This window comes from Monodelphis domestica, chromosome 8 (assembly GCF_027887165.1).
Source record: "Monodelphis domestica isolate mMonDom1 chromosome 8, mMonDom1.pri, whole genome shotgun sequence".
NCBI lineage: Eukaryota > Metazoa > Chordata > Mammalia > Didelphimorphia > Didelphidae > Monodelphis > Monodelphis domestica.
The window spans coordinates 109,468,825-109,489,651 of NC_077234.1; the positions used below are offsets into that span (position 1 = coordinate 109,468,825).

The 20,827-nt window shown below is 33.5% G+C and overlaps 1 protein-coding gene across 3 annotated transcripts in view; it reads left to right on the forward strand.

Annotated features, from left to right (window-relative positions):
• The window catches only part of TDRD3 (tudor domain containing 3), a 200,567-nt gene that overhangs the window by 115,048 nt on the left and 64,692 nt on the right, over positions 1–20,827 (forward strand). For all 3 annotated transcript variants that reach the window (XM_056807205.1, XM_056807206.1, XM_056807207.1), the window contains one exon: positions 2,944–3,069. In XM_056807205.1, coding sequence (XP_056663183.1) covers positions 2,944–3,069 — 126 coding nt within the window. The remainder of the gene's footprint in view (positions 1–2,943; positions 3,070–20,827) is intronic.

Below are 20,827 nucleotides of genomic sequence, written 5' to 3' on the forward strand. Positions count from 1 at the left end.
CTGGGGTTTCAGATCTAGCTGCTCTCAGGGGTAGGTTTTTGGTGGTCCTAGTCAGCTCCCAAGGACCTAGAGGTGCCCCTTGCTCAACTACTGATTCTAGTGCACTTGCTCTGACTCTGGCTCAGTCGGTGAGATGAGGGAGGGTAGATCAGCTCGCTTTCTGGTGGAAGCTTTTTCACCCCCTTATAGTGTGAAGATGCCCTAATCCCATGTATCTTCAATGCTGCACCCTACTGTAGAGTCCTTTCACTCATATGAATTTGTTTTTTTTTTGGCCTTTTGAGGTAGAATATATCAGTAGGTGGTGAGAAGAGGAAGAGTCCTGGGCTTAAATTACCACCATGTTTACCCAGAAGTCTCCTAATTATTGCTATTTCTATAAGCTTCTTACATCTAGGGTCTATATTAAGTATTTAGTATGTGCCATAAAGGTGCCAAACTCTGAGGATATAGTTAAGAAACACAATTTCCTGTCCTCAAGAAATTGATTATTTTGAAAAATAGTACAAAAATGGAAACTAGTAGGCTACAGGTGGAGAACCAGAGTTACAATGACTTGCATGGCCTGGTAGCATGGTATTGAGATTGCTAGAAAGTATCTTGGAAGCCCAGGTTGATGAAAGATTAAGCAAAAACTCATTTGTCAAAACTAGGTTTCTTGGTGCAGATTGCCAGGTTCTAGTGAGTGGGGAGTTAGGGTGGTGGCCAGAGTTCAGGCAATATGGTAATGCCAGTGGAAAGGGACATGGAGCTCTAGTCTGGAACTAATGAATTGCCATGGATCGACATTCCTGGAAAACTTTGAAGACCTAAAACATAAGTGCTTGAATGAAATTTGAAAATTTTGGTTTTATCTCAGGAAACTCTTACTTATCTGTCCATTGCTTTGCTTATCCTGGCTTTTTTTTTTTTTTGGTTTGAATGCAATCCATTCTTAACTGTTTATACTGCTACAGGTTACTGGTGGTATGATTAATTAAAAATAATTCATCTTTTACTTTACAGTATGCTTTTTAAATGCATTTGAATATAAGTATGTCAGACATTCTGTAAAACCACAAAACACTTAAAATTAAATAGTGAAACTCTTCTATAAAGACCTAGCTAAGAAGAAACCAGAAGGCTATTCAGTTTCCTTATATTGTCCTAAATGTTTTTTAGCTATGTGTTGGGAAAGAATAGTAACAATTTAAAAATGAAATACACTTTTAAATATGCATGTAGAACATATGCACTTACAGGTCTATGAAAGTATTGAGGTTTGCTGAAAATTCCTCTGTATTGATATATATAAAAGTAGTACATAATGATAGTCATCACACAGCATGTTGAAATGTGAATGTCTAAATATGTTTATCTTCACCCCTTAATCCCTATATCCTTAAATTTCTGCTTGTCCCAAGTTTTCTGTATGTGAATTTTTTTTCCTTTTAGGTTAAATTACATTAAGAAGTGCAACATTATAAATATTTATGATCATTTAATATATGTATTTATCCTTAATGATAGTCAATTACTTTTTTAAAAAATATAAAATTTCAATAAGTTATTTCAGTGTCTGTATATAAACTTTTGCGTTGACCATAGAAATATTATCAGAACTAGCATGAAGATGGTAAAGACACATGATTCCTTTGGTATAGAGAATTTCTAGTAAGGAGATTTCCTTTGCTAGTGCAGATCAGTAACTGTTCTACAACTTGGAGTTTTAACAAATTTCCCAGGATAATGAGAGAAGTTAGTTTAAAGTCAAGACCATTTTTGAATAGAGGTCTTCCAGATTCTAAGTACCTCTTTCCACTCTCCCTCCACTTAGTATGTGTTGATAAGCTAAGAGATATCCCAAAAGAAAAGGCTGATCAAAGTTGTGACTGCAAAGTATCTGGATATTGAGACATTCTTCCATTTTCAGTTGACTAGAAGATTTGTTATTGGTGGGTCTCAGGGTGGTGCTGGCTTTTCTAATTGAATGTATATGATGCTTGGAGATCCCAGGAAGGAGATGATTTCTTAGGGAAAGAAAAATATTAAAGTGGACTATCAGCTACTTATTATGTTACCTATTGTTGACAGAATCTTTAGTTAAAGGAGTTTTATATTAGAGAATACTTATTCAGGTTTTTTATATTATAGTTTCTCACTCCTTGCCCATATCCATTTTCTATTACCTATTTCTATCTCAGAAGAATGAGAGAGAGAGAGAGAGAGTGCTAGATATTTTGAAGAACTCTGGCATCTACTCTGCATCATTTTTAGGGATCTTGGGCTGATTAAGTCCACTTACTAGAGGGCCAAAGCTAGAGCACTTTGGTAAGGGCAGCTCTCCACAGCAAGTACCTAGAAAACAATCATTGAAAGGTTTTTCCTCCTTGACTTGTTAGTGTAGATTATAGATTTAAAACTGAAGGAAAGGGCCCTTTTCCCAAAAACGGCTGCTGCCTTTCCTGTCTTGATTAGTTATGATCCCTCTTATCTAATGATCTGATTTTAGTTTTAGGAAAAGCAACAAGTTGTATTCTGTTTTCTCCCTGTTTTTGTGTTTGCCATTATGATGGATATAGTGAGCATGGATTATTCCTTTTAACTGCCTAGAACTGAGTAGACAGCACTGCCCATTAAATGATATTTGAAGTTTGAACAAATGTGTCCCACCACCCAACCCCAAATTCTTGACTGCATTATTGATTCCTATTAAAAAGAAACATAGGAATGGGAAAAATGCATTTTTAAAGATGTAAGTATAGGAGAGTACTGTTTTTCTAAGTATCATCTATTGGGAAAATGTTCCTGGGGGGGGGGGGGGAACTTTTCTCAGACACAGAGAGAGAATCTACTGGAAATGCTGTTTTGCTTGTAGACAGTGGTGGAGATGAAACATTTTTTTAAACCAATTCAATCTACTTGACTTTTATAATTTAAAAGCCATCTTTCTAAAATCTATAGGCAAAGGAAAAGGCAGGGGACGAGGAAGATGTGAAGATGAAGAAGAATTAGGAAATTCAAGGCCATCAGCACCCAGCACATTATTTGATTTCTTGGAGTCAAAAATGGGGTCTTTAAACATGGAAGGTAAGTATAATTTAAAATAAAAAAATTTCAAAAAGTCAACTTTTTGGAGATTATTCAAACAAGTTTATTTAAAGAAACCTGATTATATATAACCATATTCCAGCAGTTTTCATGGATATGTGTGATTACCCTAATAGGGAAAGATTATTTCTATACTTTGCTGGACTGGTCTCCAGAAAGCAGACATAGTGTGTAACTGGGATTCATCCTCTATGCTTTTCCAGCATGGTAAAACCTTTTAGGGTTTGCCCCATACTTCACAGAAATAAATTGAGGCCCTTCCCTGTGCTTTCTCTTCTTCTTCTTCCTCATCTCACATCACATTTTCCCTGATTATTTCTCCTCACTCCTGTCTCACTTGAAGAGGTGACCCTTCTCTTTGTCAAGACAATCCTTTGTACATGCCCTCTTCCTATCTTCTCCTACCATCCTCTCCAACAGATTGCCTCCACTATTGTCCCTACCCTGCCTCTAATTAATCAATTTTTTTCTTTCTACTGGTTCCTTTCCTGGTTCCCACCAGCATGTCTGTATCTTAAACCTTCACATGTATCCACCATTATTATTAGCTTTCATCCTATATATTTGCTTCCTTTTGTAGCTAAACTTCTTGAGAAATCATGTATACAAAGGTGCTTCTACTTCTCCTTTCACTTATTTTATTTTATTTTTTTAAACCCTTACCTCCTGCCTTAGAAACAATACTATATAGTGGTTCCAAGACAAAAAAGTGATAAGGGCTAGGCAGTGGGGATTAAGTGACTTGCCCAAGGTCACACAGATAGAAAGTGTCTGCAGCCAGATTTGAACCCAGAATCTCCCATCTATAGGACCGACTTTCAGTCTACTGTGCTACCCATCTGCCCCTTCCTTTCACTTATTTTAAAACTATAGTCTGGCATCAGACTTCATCATTCAACTAAGATTTCTTTCTTTAAAGTAATTAGTGATCTTTTAGTTGCCAGTTTGTTTTTTGAGAAAACTTTATTTAACTAATTAATTTAGAATATTTATCCATGCTTACAAGATTCGTGTTCTTTCTCCAGCCCCGTCCCATAGCTGACATGTAATTTCATTGGATGTTACATGTGTCATTGACCAAGACCTATTTCTATATTATCAATATGTGCATTAGGGTGATCATTAGAGTCTATATCCCCATCGATCCATGTGATCAAGCAGTTGTTTTTCTTCTGTGTCTTCTTCTATAGTTCTTCCTCTGGATGTGGATAGAGTTCTTTCTCATGAGTTCCTCAGAATTGTCCTTGATCACTGCATTGCTGCTAGTAGAGAAATCTATTACATTTGATTGTACCACAGTGTATTCATCTCTATGTACAATGTTTTGCTGGTTCTGCTCCTCTCACTCTGCATCAATTCCTGGAGGTCGTTTCAGTTCACATGGAATTCCTTCAGTTCATTTTATCTTTGAACACAATAGTATTCCACTACCAACAGATACTACGATTCTTTCAGCCATTCCTCAATTGAAGGTCATCCCCTCATTTTCCAATTTTTTGCCACCACAAAGAGCGCAGCTATGAATATTCTTGTACAAGTCTTTTCCCTTATGATCTCTTTGGGGTATAAACCCAGCAATGCATATGTATTGCTGGATTAAAGAGTTGCCAGTTTTTTTAATGATCATTTGTCATTCATTATGATCCTTCTTTAATCTTTAACTCTACTGATCAATATTTCCCCCAGAAATTTTCTCCTTTCTAGGTTTTCATGACAACCTTCTCTCTTATTTTTCCTATCTATCTTACTTCTTCTCTATCTCTTTTCCTTTATCCTGTCTAGGTCATTTCCACATTGTACCATAGATGTACCTCGTGGCTCTGGTAATATGGAAATATTTGTAGAGAGATGATAAATGGAAACCTTTGTTTAATGATCTCATAAACTCCAAAGGATTTGTTTATCATCTCAATGCAGATAATTTTTATATTGCTTATGATTGTCTTCTACTTAAGTTATATATCCCCAACTGCCTTTTGAATATCTCCTTTTGGATATCCTGTAGGAATTTTAAACTCAGCATATCCAAATCAAAACTCGTTAATTCTTCCCCCCCCCCCCCCCACTCTTCTAAACTTTCTTACTGTCAAAGACGCTACCATGCTCCTAGTTAGACAGGCTCACAAAATTATTATTGACTTCTTTAGTCATCCTACATGTCTAGTTTATTATCCTATCTTAGTTCTATCTTCACAGCATCTTTTGGAGTTCCTCTATGCCTATAGAGCAGCCTCCCCATGTTGGGCCCTCATCACCTTCTAACCTGTTGCTCTCACAGCTTTAAATTTCTCCATTTGCAGTCTAGCTTCCACTCAGCTGCCAAAGTGATTTTCACCCAGCACAAATTCCACCCTTCTGCCCACTATCCATCCATCCTCTTTCCCAAATGCAGTTGCTCCTTATTACCTCCAGGATCAAACATAAAGGTCTTTCTTTGACCTTTCTGTTTGGCATGATATTGTTCCTGGCATCAAATGCTCTCAACTCCATTAACTGGCAGTCTCCCATGGCTATAATTCTTTCCTTCCTCTCCTCCTGGCATCTTTCAATATTCCCCTCAAAGTCATAGGAGTCGTCACTTAGAGTCTCTTTTCTTCTTTCTCTCCCACTGCTAATGCCTTTTCTCTGAGATTACCTTTTGTTTATACTATATATATATCTTATATGTAATTATACTGACTTCTTTATTAAGAATATAAACTCCTGGAGTGAGGAATAGGGCTTTTACCTTTCTTTGTCTCCCTAGCACTTACTTAGTTCAGTGCCTGGAACACAGTAAGTACTTAATAAATACTTTTTGTATGTCTATATGTTTGTAAATACCTATGTATGTATACTAGGTCTGTGAGAATTCAAGATAACTTTCATGTTGATGCATGCTCTTCAAACAAAATTTTTTCATTATATAACAGAGAAAGACTCTGGAAATGTTAGTATCAACATGCCTTTTTTTCATAAATGATATTAAAAAAATATTTGCTTCAATCTCACCTAAAATATAAATTGAGTAAGAGGGAGCTATTCCTTTACTGTCAATTAAATAAAGTATTATTTAGATCTTATTGAAATCATTCTTACCTAAGGGGTTTTAACCTTTTTGTGGTGAGGTCCCTCTAGCAATTGGTAAATTTTCAACCCCTTCTCTTGATACTATTTTTAAATATGTAAAGTAAAATACAAATGATTACAAAAGATAACAATCACATTGAAATATAGTAATTCAAAATGTAAAAAAAAAACTAAGCATAATAATATATGCTTTATAACTTGAAAAAATTCTCCATTATTTTATTAGAATTTTTTTCTGGCCTAGTACATAGAATATTATTGTAACACATTTATGCTTAATGAAACTGTAATGTTCCTTAGCTCTGCTCCTGGTTATGGAGTAAAGATGGAACTTGTCTAAACTGGAATCTCCTATAGAACCAGGTAGGATTTCTGTAGCTGATAGCAGAGTGAAAGTTCTCATTCAGGGAGGGGCCAAAGCATAAAGTTAATTACTATAGAATATGGACTCGGTTACCAAAGATATGGGCGAAGCACTCGGATCACAAGAGGAAGCTGTTGGCAGAGTTTAATATATAAGAATATATTGTGGCCTTGAGAAAGTCAGAAGGGTTGGGTACTAGATTCTACTCATTAAGAATTTCAGAAAGGGGTTATGTGTTACACTTTCACCACCTGTTCTGTCTCCAAGAAACTAAAAGCTTCCTGGATTTTTAAGTTTCTTAGAAGTTTCTTCTCCCTATCCCCTTACAGTTTCAGCACTGCTTCAGCAGCTATAGCTGGGCACTAAGCCCTTTTAAAATCCTTTTTATTTTTTTAATTTTTTAATTTTTTTTTAAACCCTTACCTTCCGTCTTGGAGTCAATAGCTCCAAGGCAGAAGAGTGGTAAGGGCTAGGCAATGGGGGTCAACCCATGGTCACACAGCTGGGAAGTGTCTTGAGGCCAGATTTGAACCTAGGACCTCCCATCCCTAGGCCTGGCTCTCAATCCACTGAGCCACCCAGCTGCCCCCTTATATTCCTTTTTATTAACACATGAATAAAATAATAAATTGAATTTACAGGCAAATGAAAGGTTTTAAAGAACTTTAATTTTTTAAAGAAATATCACTGTGAATGTTGTTGCTTTTCCTTGAATTAGAACATTAAACTGTAGGGTGAGGCTTACATGTTGCGTTGGACATCCAAAAATTGTTCATTGTTTTGATTTTTTTTGTATTTTTAAAATTTTGATTACAGTTATTGTAAATCACTATTTGTTAAGATAGATTGTTGCAAATGGAGTTAAATCATCCAAAATTTGCTTTACAAGGTAACAGCAGACTTTATCGAGGCTTTTTGAGTTGAAAACCAACTTTTTTCTAAACTAACAGCAATTACTAAGGTCACAAGATCTAGCAGCAGGCCTAATACTACATGAATTTTGAAGTAATGATGAATGTGAAGAATATTTCTTGATATCTTCAACAACTATGTTGTAAGAAAATAGCTATGATTTCAGTTGGGTCTTGCTAAAACTACTGATCTTTGTTGCCTAGTTTCATAATTTAAAAAAATGCTAAATTTCATAAGTTAGTGAAAACAAAGATGTAATTTTCTTCCCACCCAGGTTCATGTATCCTCTGAAATCCATCCATAGATTCCTTGGGGAGTCCACAGATACTTGATTAAGAAAACTTGCTCTAATTTCTTATCGTCATATTTGGCTTCTCCCCAGAAAATCATCTCTTGGCCTCCTCAGTCATGCTTACTTGTGATTTGAAACCAGGCCCCTGCTGGGGCAATGGTTCATCGTACATTGCTGAAAATAAACATTTTTTTAATCTCATGACTCCTTTTAAGGAAAATCTAGTTGCCTTGTTCCACTATTTCAAAAAGAGGCATTAATAGATTCTGCTTCATACTGATTTTATTAGACAGGCATAAATACTGGTTGAATTATTTCTTATCCTTAAAAAATTTTTTTTTAACTAGCTAGTAATTCATTCTTTCTGAGGTGGTCAGCTAATAGCCTGAAATCATAAAGAAAGTAGTTTATTGAAATGGTAGACTGACATGGTGGTCCAGGTACACCAAACTGTCAGGAAGGTGTAAGCTAATAGGCTGTATAAATATGTTTTCAGTATTTCATTTTGTCCTTTTATTGAACCTTGTTGTCATTAAAAAGATTAATTTGTTTTTTCAGTTACATGGAGAAATAATTTTTGACAATTGTTTTTTGACATTTTAGGATTCAGAGTTTTTCCCCCTTTCTTCCTTTCCCTCCCCAAAGCAGTTAAGTAGTCTTATATAGATTTTCTAGTGCTTTCATGCAATACCTATTTCTATATTGTGTAAAAATTAAATTATAATCTCTAATAATAAAAATATTATATTTTATGAGGTTTATTAAATGATCATTAGAAATCAAGGAAATAAAGAGGACACAAAATAAAAACCACATGCCCATGGCTGGTTAGCCATTTTCAAAATTCCTGCTTACCCCCATCATTGCTGATTGCTGTATCATGCCCAAGAGAAGAGGAGGAGCCTCAATGCCTACTCCCTTTATCCTCTGTCTACAGGAAGTGTGTAATGACAGGAAGTCAGTGGGCTCTCGGGATATGTAGTTTTTTTTTAGGGTAACAGATTTTCAATTATACAATTGCTCATGCTGTGACAGAACACAAGTACTTATCACACATAAAATAAAAAACACTCATGAAGGAAATAAAATGGAAAGTGAAATGCTTTGATTTACATTCAGACTCCAATGGTTCCTTCTTTGGCTATAGATGGCATTTTTCTTCATGGATCTCGTGTGGATATCTTGAGAACTTCCTTTGCTGATAATAGTTTAGTCCTTCACAGATGATCATTGAATAAATATTATTGGATTTATACTTACAATAGCCATTACTGTAAAAATTGTTCTCCTGGTTCTACTCACTTCACTTTGTATCAGTTCATATAAGTCTTTCTATGTTTTTCTGTACTCATCCTATTTATTGTTTCTTACTGCACAATAATATTTCATTATAACCATATACCACAACTTGTTAAGCCTTTCCTCAATTGATGGACAACCCCCTTCAGTTTCCAGTTCTTTGCCACTTACATAAAAAGCTGCTAAATATATTTTGGTACTGGTGGGTTCTTTTCCCTTATCTTTGATCTCTTTGGGATACCAACCCAGTAGTGATATTGCTGGGTCAAAAAGTATACATAGTTTTATGGTCCTTTGAGCCTTGTTCCTTATTGCTCTCCAGTTCACAGATCCACCAGCAACATATTAGTGCCCTAGTTTTCCCATATCCCTTCCAACATTTGTTGTTTTCCTATTTGGTCATGGTAGCCAATCTGATAAGTGTGAAATGGTATCTCAATTTTCGTTTCTCTAATCTGTAATGACTTGGAGCATTTTTTCATATGAGTATAGATAATTTTAATGTCTAGAACTGCCTGCTCATATCCTTTGATCATTTTTCAATTTCCAAATGCTTTGTGTTATAAAAATTAAAATTAATCTCAATAATTTAAAATATTATATTTTTAAAGATTTACTAAAAATCATTAAAAGTAAAGGAATAAAAGGGTAACAAAATAAAAAGCTATGGGCCCATGGCTAATCTAAATGTTCAAAAACCCCACTTACCACCAGGGTTGCAACCCAGGAAGCAAAGAAGGCAAGACCAGGAACCCCCACTGAACCTTCTGTCTACAGGAAGTACGTAATGACAGGAAGTCAGTGGACTCCTTGGAAATGCAGTTTTTAGGGTACCAGTTTTCCAATTACACAGTGTTATTTTAAATTTGACTCAGTTCTGTATATATTTGAGAAATGAGGACCTCGTTAGAGTTATTTGCTATAAAGTTTGCCCCACCCCCAATTTATTGTTTCCTTTTGTACAAAACCTTTTAAATTTAATGTAATCAAAATTATCTGTTTTATTTTTCATTATGTATACATTTCATTTTTCATAGTGTTCCTTTTATTGGTTGGTCATAAATTCTTTCCTTATCCATAAGTCTGACAGGTAAACTTTTCATGTTCCCTTAATTTGTTTATGGTGTCACCCTTTTTTTCTAGATCAAGTATCCATTTCAACTTTATTCAGGTATATTGTGTGAGATCTTGGTCTATGCCTTGTTTCTGCCATATTGTTTTCAAAATTTTCCAGCTGTTTTTGTCAAATATGTTAAGTTGTTTTAGTCATGTCCAGCTTTTCATGACCCCATTTGGTGTTTTATTGGCAATGGTACTGGAATGGCTTGCTGTTTCTTTCTCCAGCTTATTTTATAATGAAGAACTGAGGCAAACAGAGTTAAATGACTTGTTCAGGCTAAGTGTCTTAGATTGGCTTTTGAAGATGAGTTCCTGATTTCAGACCTTATATGCTATCTATCCACTGTGCCATCCAGTTGCCCTCTTTGTTTAATCTATTTTTTGATAAAATGGAATATGATATGCCTAACTAGTTCCCAAATTTGTGGTTCCATTTTTACCAGTGCCTTAGTTGGAAGAGTTGATTAGAAATAATCCTCTATAATCAAAAGAGGAAAAATCCAGTATGTGTTCAAGGTCCATTTTAAAGGTGAAGGTTGGACCAAGCAAAGTTACAGCTAATACTATAGCTAATATTGTATATTAGGACATACATCCAGCTCTGAGAAAGGAAGTAGCTTATAGTCATCCTTCCATAAAGTTAAAAGACATCATTTTTCTCACCTTCCTACTTAGCTATGATTCCAGTGAGTATATGAGTGGGATCTGTATTGTTTGGTATACTGAGATCTTTGGCTAACCATAGGTTTTGCTGTGAGAAGCTATTGTTGCACTTTTATGACGCCTTGGTCTTCCAGTTATGTCTAAGATTTAAAGAAAAAAAAGGCATTTATCTCAAAATTAGTTTTAAAGTTCTTAGTAGTAGGCAAACCACATGAAAAAAAAACACAAAAATCATACAAAGAACTCATGCTTTTACCATGTATCCAAGCTTGGGTCATATTCTTGGTATGGCCCTTAAAAGTGAAGCTGCTTGGTTTTGGGGGAAGCGAGGATGGGGACATGCACTTTCCATCCTGTGAGATTTTATAGAGATAAACAAGACAAAGAGAGCTATAAATGTACCATCCCAAAGTAAGCAGACCCCAAGAAGCTTTTGAATATGTCAGTCAAAAATAGGTCAGATAAGAATACACATAGGCCATAGTAGAATTCCTTTGGCAACAGAAGCTACACTTATGGATTAATTGGTCAATCTAGTTATTTTTGTCTGCATATACTCTCTTGGAGAGGAGATGTACTCTAAGAAATCATATAAATGAAACACAATCCTGTAACCAGAGGAGATATATTGTATTGTGTTCAGAAAGCATATATTCAATGTGAACAACATTTTCAAAACATAAAAAATTGAAGAAGTGTTGGTACGCAAATAGGATTTTTGCCATTTTCACAAAGCACAGGTGCATAAAAGGTTACATACTTTATTTGATTTGCTATACCAAATATAGACTTAAAAATAACATTGCATATATTTACATATGCATTTTTAACTTTTGCCCTAGGTTTGAGAGTCACCTCGACCCTACTTCTCCAAGCTTACTCCAACCAAGATTTCTCTAATAATTATTCTGTTTCATAACTACTACTTCTCAAAAGGAGTTTACTTTTTATTAAGGGATTATATAATTTTAAATTATTGTTTTTTGTTAAATCTTAGATTTGATATACATTTTTATTTATTTATTTCTTCTCTCCTTATACTCTCTCCCCCAGTTCATTTGTTTAATTCTTTTTTTCTGTAGGTGCTTAACTATTTTATAGAATCCATATAACATATGGTCTCTGGGTATCATACTTTTTAGTCTTCTTTAGTTTCCTCAATTTTGTTCCCACAAAAATCTCTGCCTATCACTAGGACTGTCTTTAGTTAAGGTTGATTTTGGCATGACATAAAGCACTTGCACGTCAACAACAGTTAAAAGGAGATTTGCTTTGCTCTTACACAGTAAGGATGTGCAAAAAGTAAACAGTGATACTTAGCTTCTCTAGACATGGCCCCCTACACTTCCATATAGAAACATATTTGGTTTTCAAAGCAGGTTATAGGAAAGGGAATAGTAACTCTTGGAATGTTTACTAAATCCAAGGACATTAGACTCCACTTTTTAGGATTTTTTATGCCTTTATTTAGCCAGGAAGTTGAGGGAAGTCAGGTGGGTACAGCTTTGTAAGCCAGGGACAATTTATTCTCTTAGGCAGTGCTGGTCCTATCACATCACATTTCATATTGCTAATTTCTTCAATATCTTGCTATTTATTGTGACCCTAAAGTTGGCTAAGACCCCTAGCCCACTTTATCAAATAACATTGAGATTGAAGCTGAGAATAAGGAATATGTTAATGTTTCTGTGCCAGCAGCAATCCAGTTTCTACAAGATGCCTTTTTTTGGAGAATTAAATTATCTCAAAAATACCAACACACTAAAAGAAGTGTCAAAGTTTATTTAAATTATTTATGATTATAGGTATATTCAGACATAGTTACTTTATAAAATTCCATAATCCTAAGCTAATGTCTTTATTAAATAAGTCTACTTCTAAATAGACAGGAAATTGTGAACACATTTGTCATATAGAACTTTTATTTTAATAAAACTTTTTTTTTTCCCTAAAATAGCATTATATATCACTATTCAGGCTTTTATCGGAGACAGGGCAGAATCCTGTTATATAACTTACAACAGTACTGATACTTGCACAAAGTATGATTTAATATGTATATTTTAAATGTGTTTCTTGCAACATCTATTGAATGAATGAATCTCGATTATTTTAATCTGTAATATTAGATCAAATTTTAAACAGATGTGTATTTCTTAATAATATTTTTATAATTAGAATGGCAACTGCCAACATAAATTCTGAAAGTAATTCTGAAACCTAATAGTTACTTTTGCTTCTTCTGAGATTTTAATTTGCTACAAAAATCCACCAAAAATGTATGCCTTATAGATGAAAAAGAATAAAAAATTGTGCAAGAACTCACAAGTGTGCTCAGCTATACTGCATGTTTTGGCAAGTTTTGTCCTTTGTTCATTTTGGCACCAGAGTGGGAACACTGCCAGCCTGGGAGCTATATTTTTGTTCTTACCAGTCACAAAAATCACAAATGTTATCTATCACCCTTTATATTGCATTTAGTTATTCTAAGAATAAACTCCTTAGTGTATTGTTCTCATACATTTGTTCATAACTGTTAGTTTATTAATGAGAAGAAAAGGTAATGTTCTAGTCATTTAATCATTTATAACTTTAGACGTCTGTTCTCTACCTGTAAAGCCTTTCATTCACTGTCTTAATTGAGTCATTTAAGACCTTAAAGGATCTGCTAAAACTGCATAAAAGATATAAAAACTCTGGCCTTAAACTGAGTTTTCATTTTTTGAGAATGTTAAATTTTATGTTTTTTAAACTTGAGGTGTAGACATTTTGAGCTTTCATTTCCTTCAGAAAAGAAGCCATGTCAATGTTTTTAGTGACAGCCAGAGCTTTGGTGCTCAAGTTATTGGAATTTCACTGTCTTATTCAGTTCCAATCTCTCAGGTACTCTCTGCATACTGGGCCTAGTTTTCTTTCCTTCCCATCTCTTCGACTTCTTGAGAAAAAGAAGTACCTAGTGAACTTTTAAATGCAAATAGGAAAGGTTTTTATATTGGGAAATATAAATTATTGTAGTAGAGTAAAATAAAATTACATCAACTTCTAATTGCATTGTCACTGCTGTGCTCCATAAAATACATTCTTTATTCAGGATGTACTTGCATGGAAACAAAAATCCAAAGAATAAGAGTAGCAAATTTATTTTCTTTTGATAGCAACATTGACTAACCTTATGACTAACAGTATGTTGAAATGGGGAAAGACGGAGGCAAACTCTTAGACCTAGTCTTAAAGAAATTTGCAGTGTATTAACTTGGTACGGCATAGAAATTAAAAAGGCAGAACAATACATACTAATAAATTGCTGTTTCCTAGTAAGTGTAAACATGTCTCTGTTAACAAAATAAATGTAGGGGGCTCAGTGGGAGCTAGACCAGAATGTGGTGGCATTAGTAGGTAAGTACTTGACACAGGGCATGACCAATATGAAGACTTAGAAGAAAACAAGGTCACTTCATTTAGTGGTTTAAAACATTACTCATCAACTAAAATATAGGTTGTTCTTTGGACTTCAACTTACCATTTTACAACATTACAGTAACAGGGACTAAGATTGATTAAGAAATAAATGTTTTGTGATCCTAACTTTCCCCCTCTAGACAGTTATACTGACTTATACTGACATCTGAAAAAGATAAATAGAAAAAAGCATACACAAAGAGCCAGATGCCAAAATAAATTTACATGTGGATATAATATGATTAAAAATTGGTCTCTGTCCCATTTGGCACATTCTCTTTTGAAAGGGTAGCAAGTTAATCTGTGGCACTAAATTCATTCTGCTTTTGTTCATTCTTTTGCCCTGTCTTTTGTTAGCTCCAGCCATGCTATGTATTGACTATATAGTTTGTCATGCTGATTGTAAGGAGGAGGAAAGAGATAACTGGTTCACTGTATCATAAGACCATATAGATTTCAAGCTTATAGGGACTTAAGAGATTGTTTCATATCAATACAATTTGTTCTTTCAGAGTTATCTTTATGTAATCAGATTTTAGAAGCTTTGAAAATAATAATATTCTCCTTAATGTTAAATTACATTTTGTTTTGTCATTGTTGCAAGACTTTTATACTTCTTGCAGAGAACCTAGCTTTAAAAATAACTTATTGAATGGTATAAAAAAGAATGACTGACCTAGCAGAATTTTAGAAAACTTTTAGGTTCAGTGCACTATAATGTTTAATATTAACTACTTCCTAAATAACAAAAGAAGGGCACTGAGAAGTCTTCCTTTCCATTGACAAACCCTAAATTATCATATATATTATATTATTATTAATAAAGTTTCCATCATTATTTGTAGTGTCTTATGGTAGTATTGATGTTAGAAGTGATTCTGAACCAGTTATGTGATGGGGTAATGGGGGGGCATGAGTTGAAAATTTTGTTTCTCAAGTCTTATATTTGCAACATTAATCATCAAAAGAGGAAATTATGGTTTTTGACTTCATTTCTAAAAAGACCTCCTCAATTGTTAAGTTTTATCTGCATTAACTTGTCTTGAAAAGGTCATTTAGTAACTTGAGAATTTCTGTGCTAAGACAGACTAGGTGAAAAAAATCTCTTGAGAATGAACTAGTTTATGGCAACTAAGTTGTTCATTGGTTAGAGTGCTGGATCTGGAGTCAGGAAGACCTGAGTTCAAATTTTCAGACTTCTCAATTATAAAATGGGAATAAGACAACCCCTATATACTAAGATTGTTGTTAGATTCTAAAGAAAGAATTTTCTGTAAAGTATTTGGCACAGTGCCTGGCACATAGTAGGTAATGAGTAAATGTTTGTTTCCTTTTCCTCTTCTCTTCCCTAACTAGTTGTTTTCAAGGCAAATGTTTTATTCTATCAGAACTAATGGTGTGTTGATTTTATTAATTTTTTTAAACCCTTACCTTCCATCTTAGAATTAATACTTTGTATTGATGCCAAGTCAGAAGAGTGATGAGGTCTAGGCAATGGGGGTTAAGTGACTTGCCCAGGGTCACCCAGCTAGGAAGTTTCTGAGGCCAGATTTGAATTTAGACAACAAAATTAAATAATCTTCCAGCTGAAAGGGACTTCAGAGGCTTTTTCCTCTATATGGTATAACACATCACTATTTAGTCTTTGCCTAAAAGCCCTTAGGGACAGGAATCTGCTGCTTTTTGAAGTGTACAATTCCACTTTGGGATAGCTCTTTTTCTTAGGAAGGTTTTCCTTATATCAAGGCCAAATTTCTGTTTAAAACTTTAGCATGTTGCCTCTAGTTCTTCCCTCTGGCTCCAAGCAGAACAAATTTTATCTGTCTCTTATGTGATAGCTCTTCATTTCTCTGGATAATTCTTCTCTTTTCTAGGTTAGCCACTCTTCCATTAGCCAGCCCTTTTTTTTGGCATGAACTTAAGTTTTATAATTTAAAAGTTAAAAAAAATAAAGGACTGAAAAAATGACCAGATAACAAAAAAAAAACAAAACTTCAGCATGGTTATCTTAATGACAGAGAAGATCAAAACACAAACCCAGAAAACAACAAAAAGTTCATCAGTCTATATCCAAAGCCTCAAAGAAAATTGTGAATTGGTTGGATCTCAGGCTCAAGAAGAATTCCTAGAACTGCACAAGGAGGACTTTAAAAATCAAATAAGAGAGGTAGAGAAAAAAATTGAAGGAAAAATGAGAATTCCAGAAATCAAGGGAAAAAAAGTTGACAACTTGGTAAAGGGGGCACAAAAAGTACTGAAGAAAATAACACCTTCAAAAAACAGAATAGGCCAAATGGTAAAAGAGACACAAAAATCTACTTTATAGAAGATATATTTAAAATGCAGATTTAGCCAAATGGTAAAAGAGGTACAAAATTCACTAAAGAAAATAACTTCCTAAAAAGTAGAATTGGCTACATTGAAAAGGAGGTACCAAAGCTCACTGAAGAAACTAATTCTTTAAAAATTAGAATTGGGCAAGTGGATGCTAACAATTCCATGAGATATCAAGAAACAATAAAATAAAGTCAAGAATTTTAAAAAAATAAGAAAAAAGTGAAATATTTCATTGGAAAAATGATTTGGAAAATAGATCCAAGAGAGATAATTTAAAAATTTTTGAAGTATCTGAAATTGCCAAGGGAACTTGCCTTGAGATTCTAGAACCATAGAGTGAGATGAAAATTGAAAGAATCCACTGATCACCTTCTAAAAGAGATCCCAAAATGAAAACTCCCAGGATTATTATAGTCAACTTTCAGAGCTCCCAAGGCAAGGAGAACATATTTCAAGTAGTCAAAGAGAAACAAATCAAATAATGTGGAGCCATAGTCAGGATAACAAGATTTAACAGCTTCTCCATTAAAGGATCAGAAGGTTTAGATTGTGAAATTCCATCGGGCAAAGGAACTAGGATTGCAACCAAGAATCATCTATCCAGAAAAATTGAGAATAGTACTATAGGGGAAAAATAGATATTCATTGAAATAGAGGACTTTCAACCATTCCTGAGGAAAGGACCAGAGCTTATTAGAGAAAAATTTGATAGACTTGTGTGAACTGATGCAGAGTGTAGTTAGCAGAACTGAAAAACATTGTTCACAGTAAGATGAACAACTGTGAAGAACTTAAATATTCTCAGAAATAAAATGATCTAAGTAAGATACTAGTAGAGGACTCATGAAAAAATGTCATTTGCCTCCAGACATAGTTTGAATCCAGAAAAAAGCATAATCTCATTTAACTTTCTTCATTTTTTTTGTTTGTTTGAGTTTTCTTCCCCAAAAGGACTGATATAGGAAAATGTTTTATATGATTACACATGTAAAATCTGTGCTAGATTGTTTATTGCCTTAGGTAAGGGTGAGGAGATTGAGGTAGAAAGGGAGAGAATCAGGAATTCAAAATTAAAAGTGTTAAAATTGTTTTTATTTGTAATTAGGGAAAAATAATAAAATAAAATGCTATTTTAAAGGATGTGATGTCTAAAACTGAACACAATATTCCAGATAGAAATTGACCTTAAAGGAATATTTCAGAACTAATTAATTCTCTAGTTCTGGATACTATGTCTTTCCTAATGTAGCCCAATACAATGTATTAGCTTCTTTTGGCTTGTATATAAACACTACTAACAAACAGGTTAGAATCTACTAAAACATTAAACATTTTTCATATAGGCTAATATCCAAGCCATACTTTTCCTTTCTTATACTTTGGAAGATGATTTTAAAAATTAAAATATAATATTTTACATTTATTCTTATTAAATTTTCTCTTATTTGATTTGGCCCCACATTCTAGCTTATGAAAATCCTTTTGTATCTTGACTCTTCATCCAACATGAAGCTATGTCTTCTTGCTTTATGTTATTTACAAGTTTGGTAAGCATATTATTTATATCTTTAAGTCATTAATAAAAATCATATAGAATGAAAGTCAAATGATTGCCAGCACATTCTTATAGAAACTTATAAGTTGATATTATACCATTAATGATTTACTTTGTTTAACCATTCAACCATTTCCTTGTTTACAAAACAAAAAGGGAAATAATGTTAATTAGCATGAATTTTTTTTTATGAAGTCATGTTGTCTTTGTGATCAACTTCATTTTCTAGATAGTTACTAGTCATATATTCTAGATTTTTTTTCCCAGGAATCTAAAACTACAATTTATACCCCTCCATTTTTTAAATCAGGAAAACATTTTGCCCTTTTGCCTTTCCTCAGTCCTGCAGCATCTTCTCTATTCCCCATGATGTTCCAAACATCAATGACTCAACAAGTATAGAATTGCCACTTATTTCAATACATTGATATGTAGTTCACCTTAGACCAGCAGCTGGAACTCTTCTAGGGTAACAGGATGGTTTTTAAAAACTTCCTGCATATTTTGAACTTTAATTCCCTATTAGTAATTTTCATTCTGTCTTTGAAATTCAGAAGTCATTTTCTTAAACCCAGAAAATTGGACTAAATTCATAATTAGGTTTTTCTGGGTTCTCTTCATTGTTAACTTTTATTGTTCTATTTGAATAGCATCTTTGTCCCTTCTTTTACTTTCTCCATTTTCCCAGTGACCTTTAAAATTGACTTTTTTTGTTGTTGATTGTATACAGTTCAGTTCATTGTAAGTATTGGTTCTTATGAGACAATTCTTATAGGAGGGTATGATGTCTTTTATTCAGTTTTCATAATTTATTTTGGTACTGTTTTTTTTTCTCCTTTTTGAAAAAAAGCATGTTAGCTAGCAGATTACTGTGTATTGATATCCTTTTCTTTAGACAATTTCTTATTTCTCCTCCATGTGAGAATTATCTCTCTTTACATCTTTAAATTTCATCCCATTTTACCTATCATTGAGTCCTCTTGTGCAATTAGCTATGATTTTAAGCCTTTGAAATTCCAAAAATCTAGAGTCCCTGTCTCCACCTGGTTTTCTTGTTCTATATCACAAATTATTAATAGTGTTCATATTCTGACAAGGTACACATAATTTCTACTGTAGTCACCAATTATTCCTCATTATCAAGAACCATATCTAGATTAGCATTTTCCAGGTCTGTTTTTCCATTTGAAGTAAGTCAGGAAATTAATATCTGTTTAAATTTTGGCCAAGCTATCATATGTTTGGAAAATTTGAAGTCCCTATCACTGTTATGTGTTTCCCAAATTAATTTGGCTATATAACACTTGTGAATTTTTAATATGTTGATGAAACCTAAATGCTTTTTCAGGAACCCTCGGAGTATTGATTCATTCATTCATTTAAATAAAAAATATACCTTTAAGTGAATATTCTGGGAGAAAAAGCACTTACCTAGATAGTATCAGAAATACTAAGATAAATAGGGTAGAGTCCCTGCTCTTAGTTTTTGATCTATATATAGAGATAAAATACACACAAGTAAGGAATTTAGAATAGAAAGTTAGATGCATAAGAGATATGAATAAACAATATGAATGTTTATAGTAGGTAAAGTTATTGCCAGACCCTGTTTGTTTCAATTTTCTCATTTGTAAAATGAGCTAGAAAAATAAATGGCAAACCAATCCAGTATATTTGTTAGTACAGGCTTCTTGTAGGCGATAGCAACTGAATGGATCTGAAGAATGGAGAGAATTTCAGCCTGTGAAAATGAGGCCAGGTGTGGAGATGAGAAAGAAGAATATATTGAGAACAGAGATACAGATTGTTTATCATTATAGATTTATTCAGCTATAGTTGCTATTCATAAATATTAGATTCTGAAACCAATATCATTTGTTAGGTTAGGTAGATCAGCTTTCTAAATGGGCAGGAAGTTGAGAATATTTTTTTAAATATAGAATATTGTGATTTAAACATTTTTATATCTACAATAGCAAATATATGTCACCAGGCTTTCCTGAGACATGAAAAAAAAAACATATAAATTAGGACATTAACATGATATTTGCTCGAAGTAGAATTTTAAGGTGGGTGCTTTAAACATTTCTTGCACTTGTGAGATGAATTCCTTTAATGAATAACTGGCTTAGACTATTATTTTAATACAGAATATCAAATGAAGCTTTAGACATTTCTATATTTTTAAAATATTTCTATCATTGGAATAGCAGCCAAAAGTGTAAGTTCTGAAGAAATTCTAGTACTTTCTGGCCTCTACTGAGGCTTTTAATTTACTGCTAAATCACACCAAAAATGCATAATGTTTCAGCAAAGAATAACAGAAGAGGAGAGATCAGCTAGATAGGAGAAATCAGAAACCTCATTGTCACAAAAAATAAAGAACAAAAGAGAATATGTAGGAAGAGGTGACTAGTTGTGTCAAATCAGAATATAGCTTGAGAGAAGATTATTAAATTCTTTTGTTTTTAGTTTTATTGACATTTTGTCTTTATAGTACGAACATTTATAGATTACCCCAACTCCTTGAGAGCTTTTTGTAACAAAGTAAAACAATTAGGCAAAACTAGTAATTCATTCACCTCATCTGAAGGTATATGCAACATTCCATATCTATAGCACACATACCTCTTATTAAAATAATTTTAAAAAATTGAATGATCGTAAA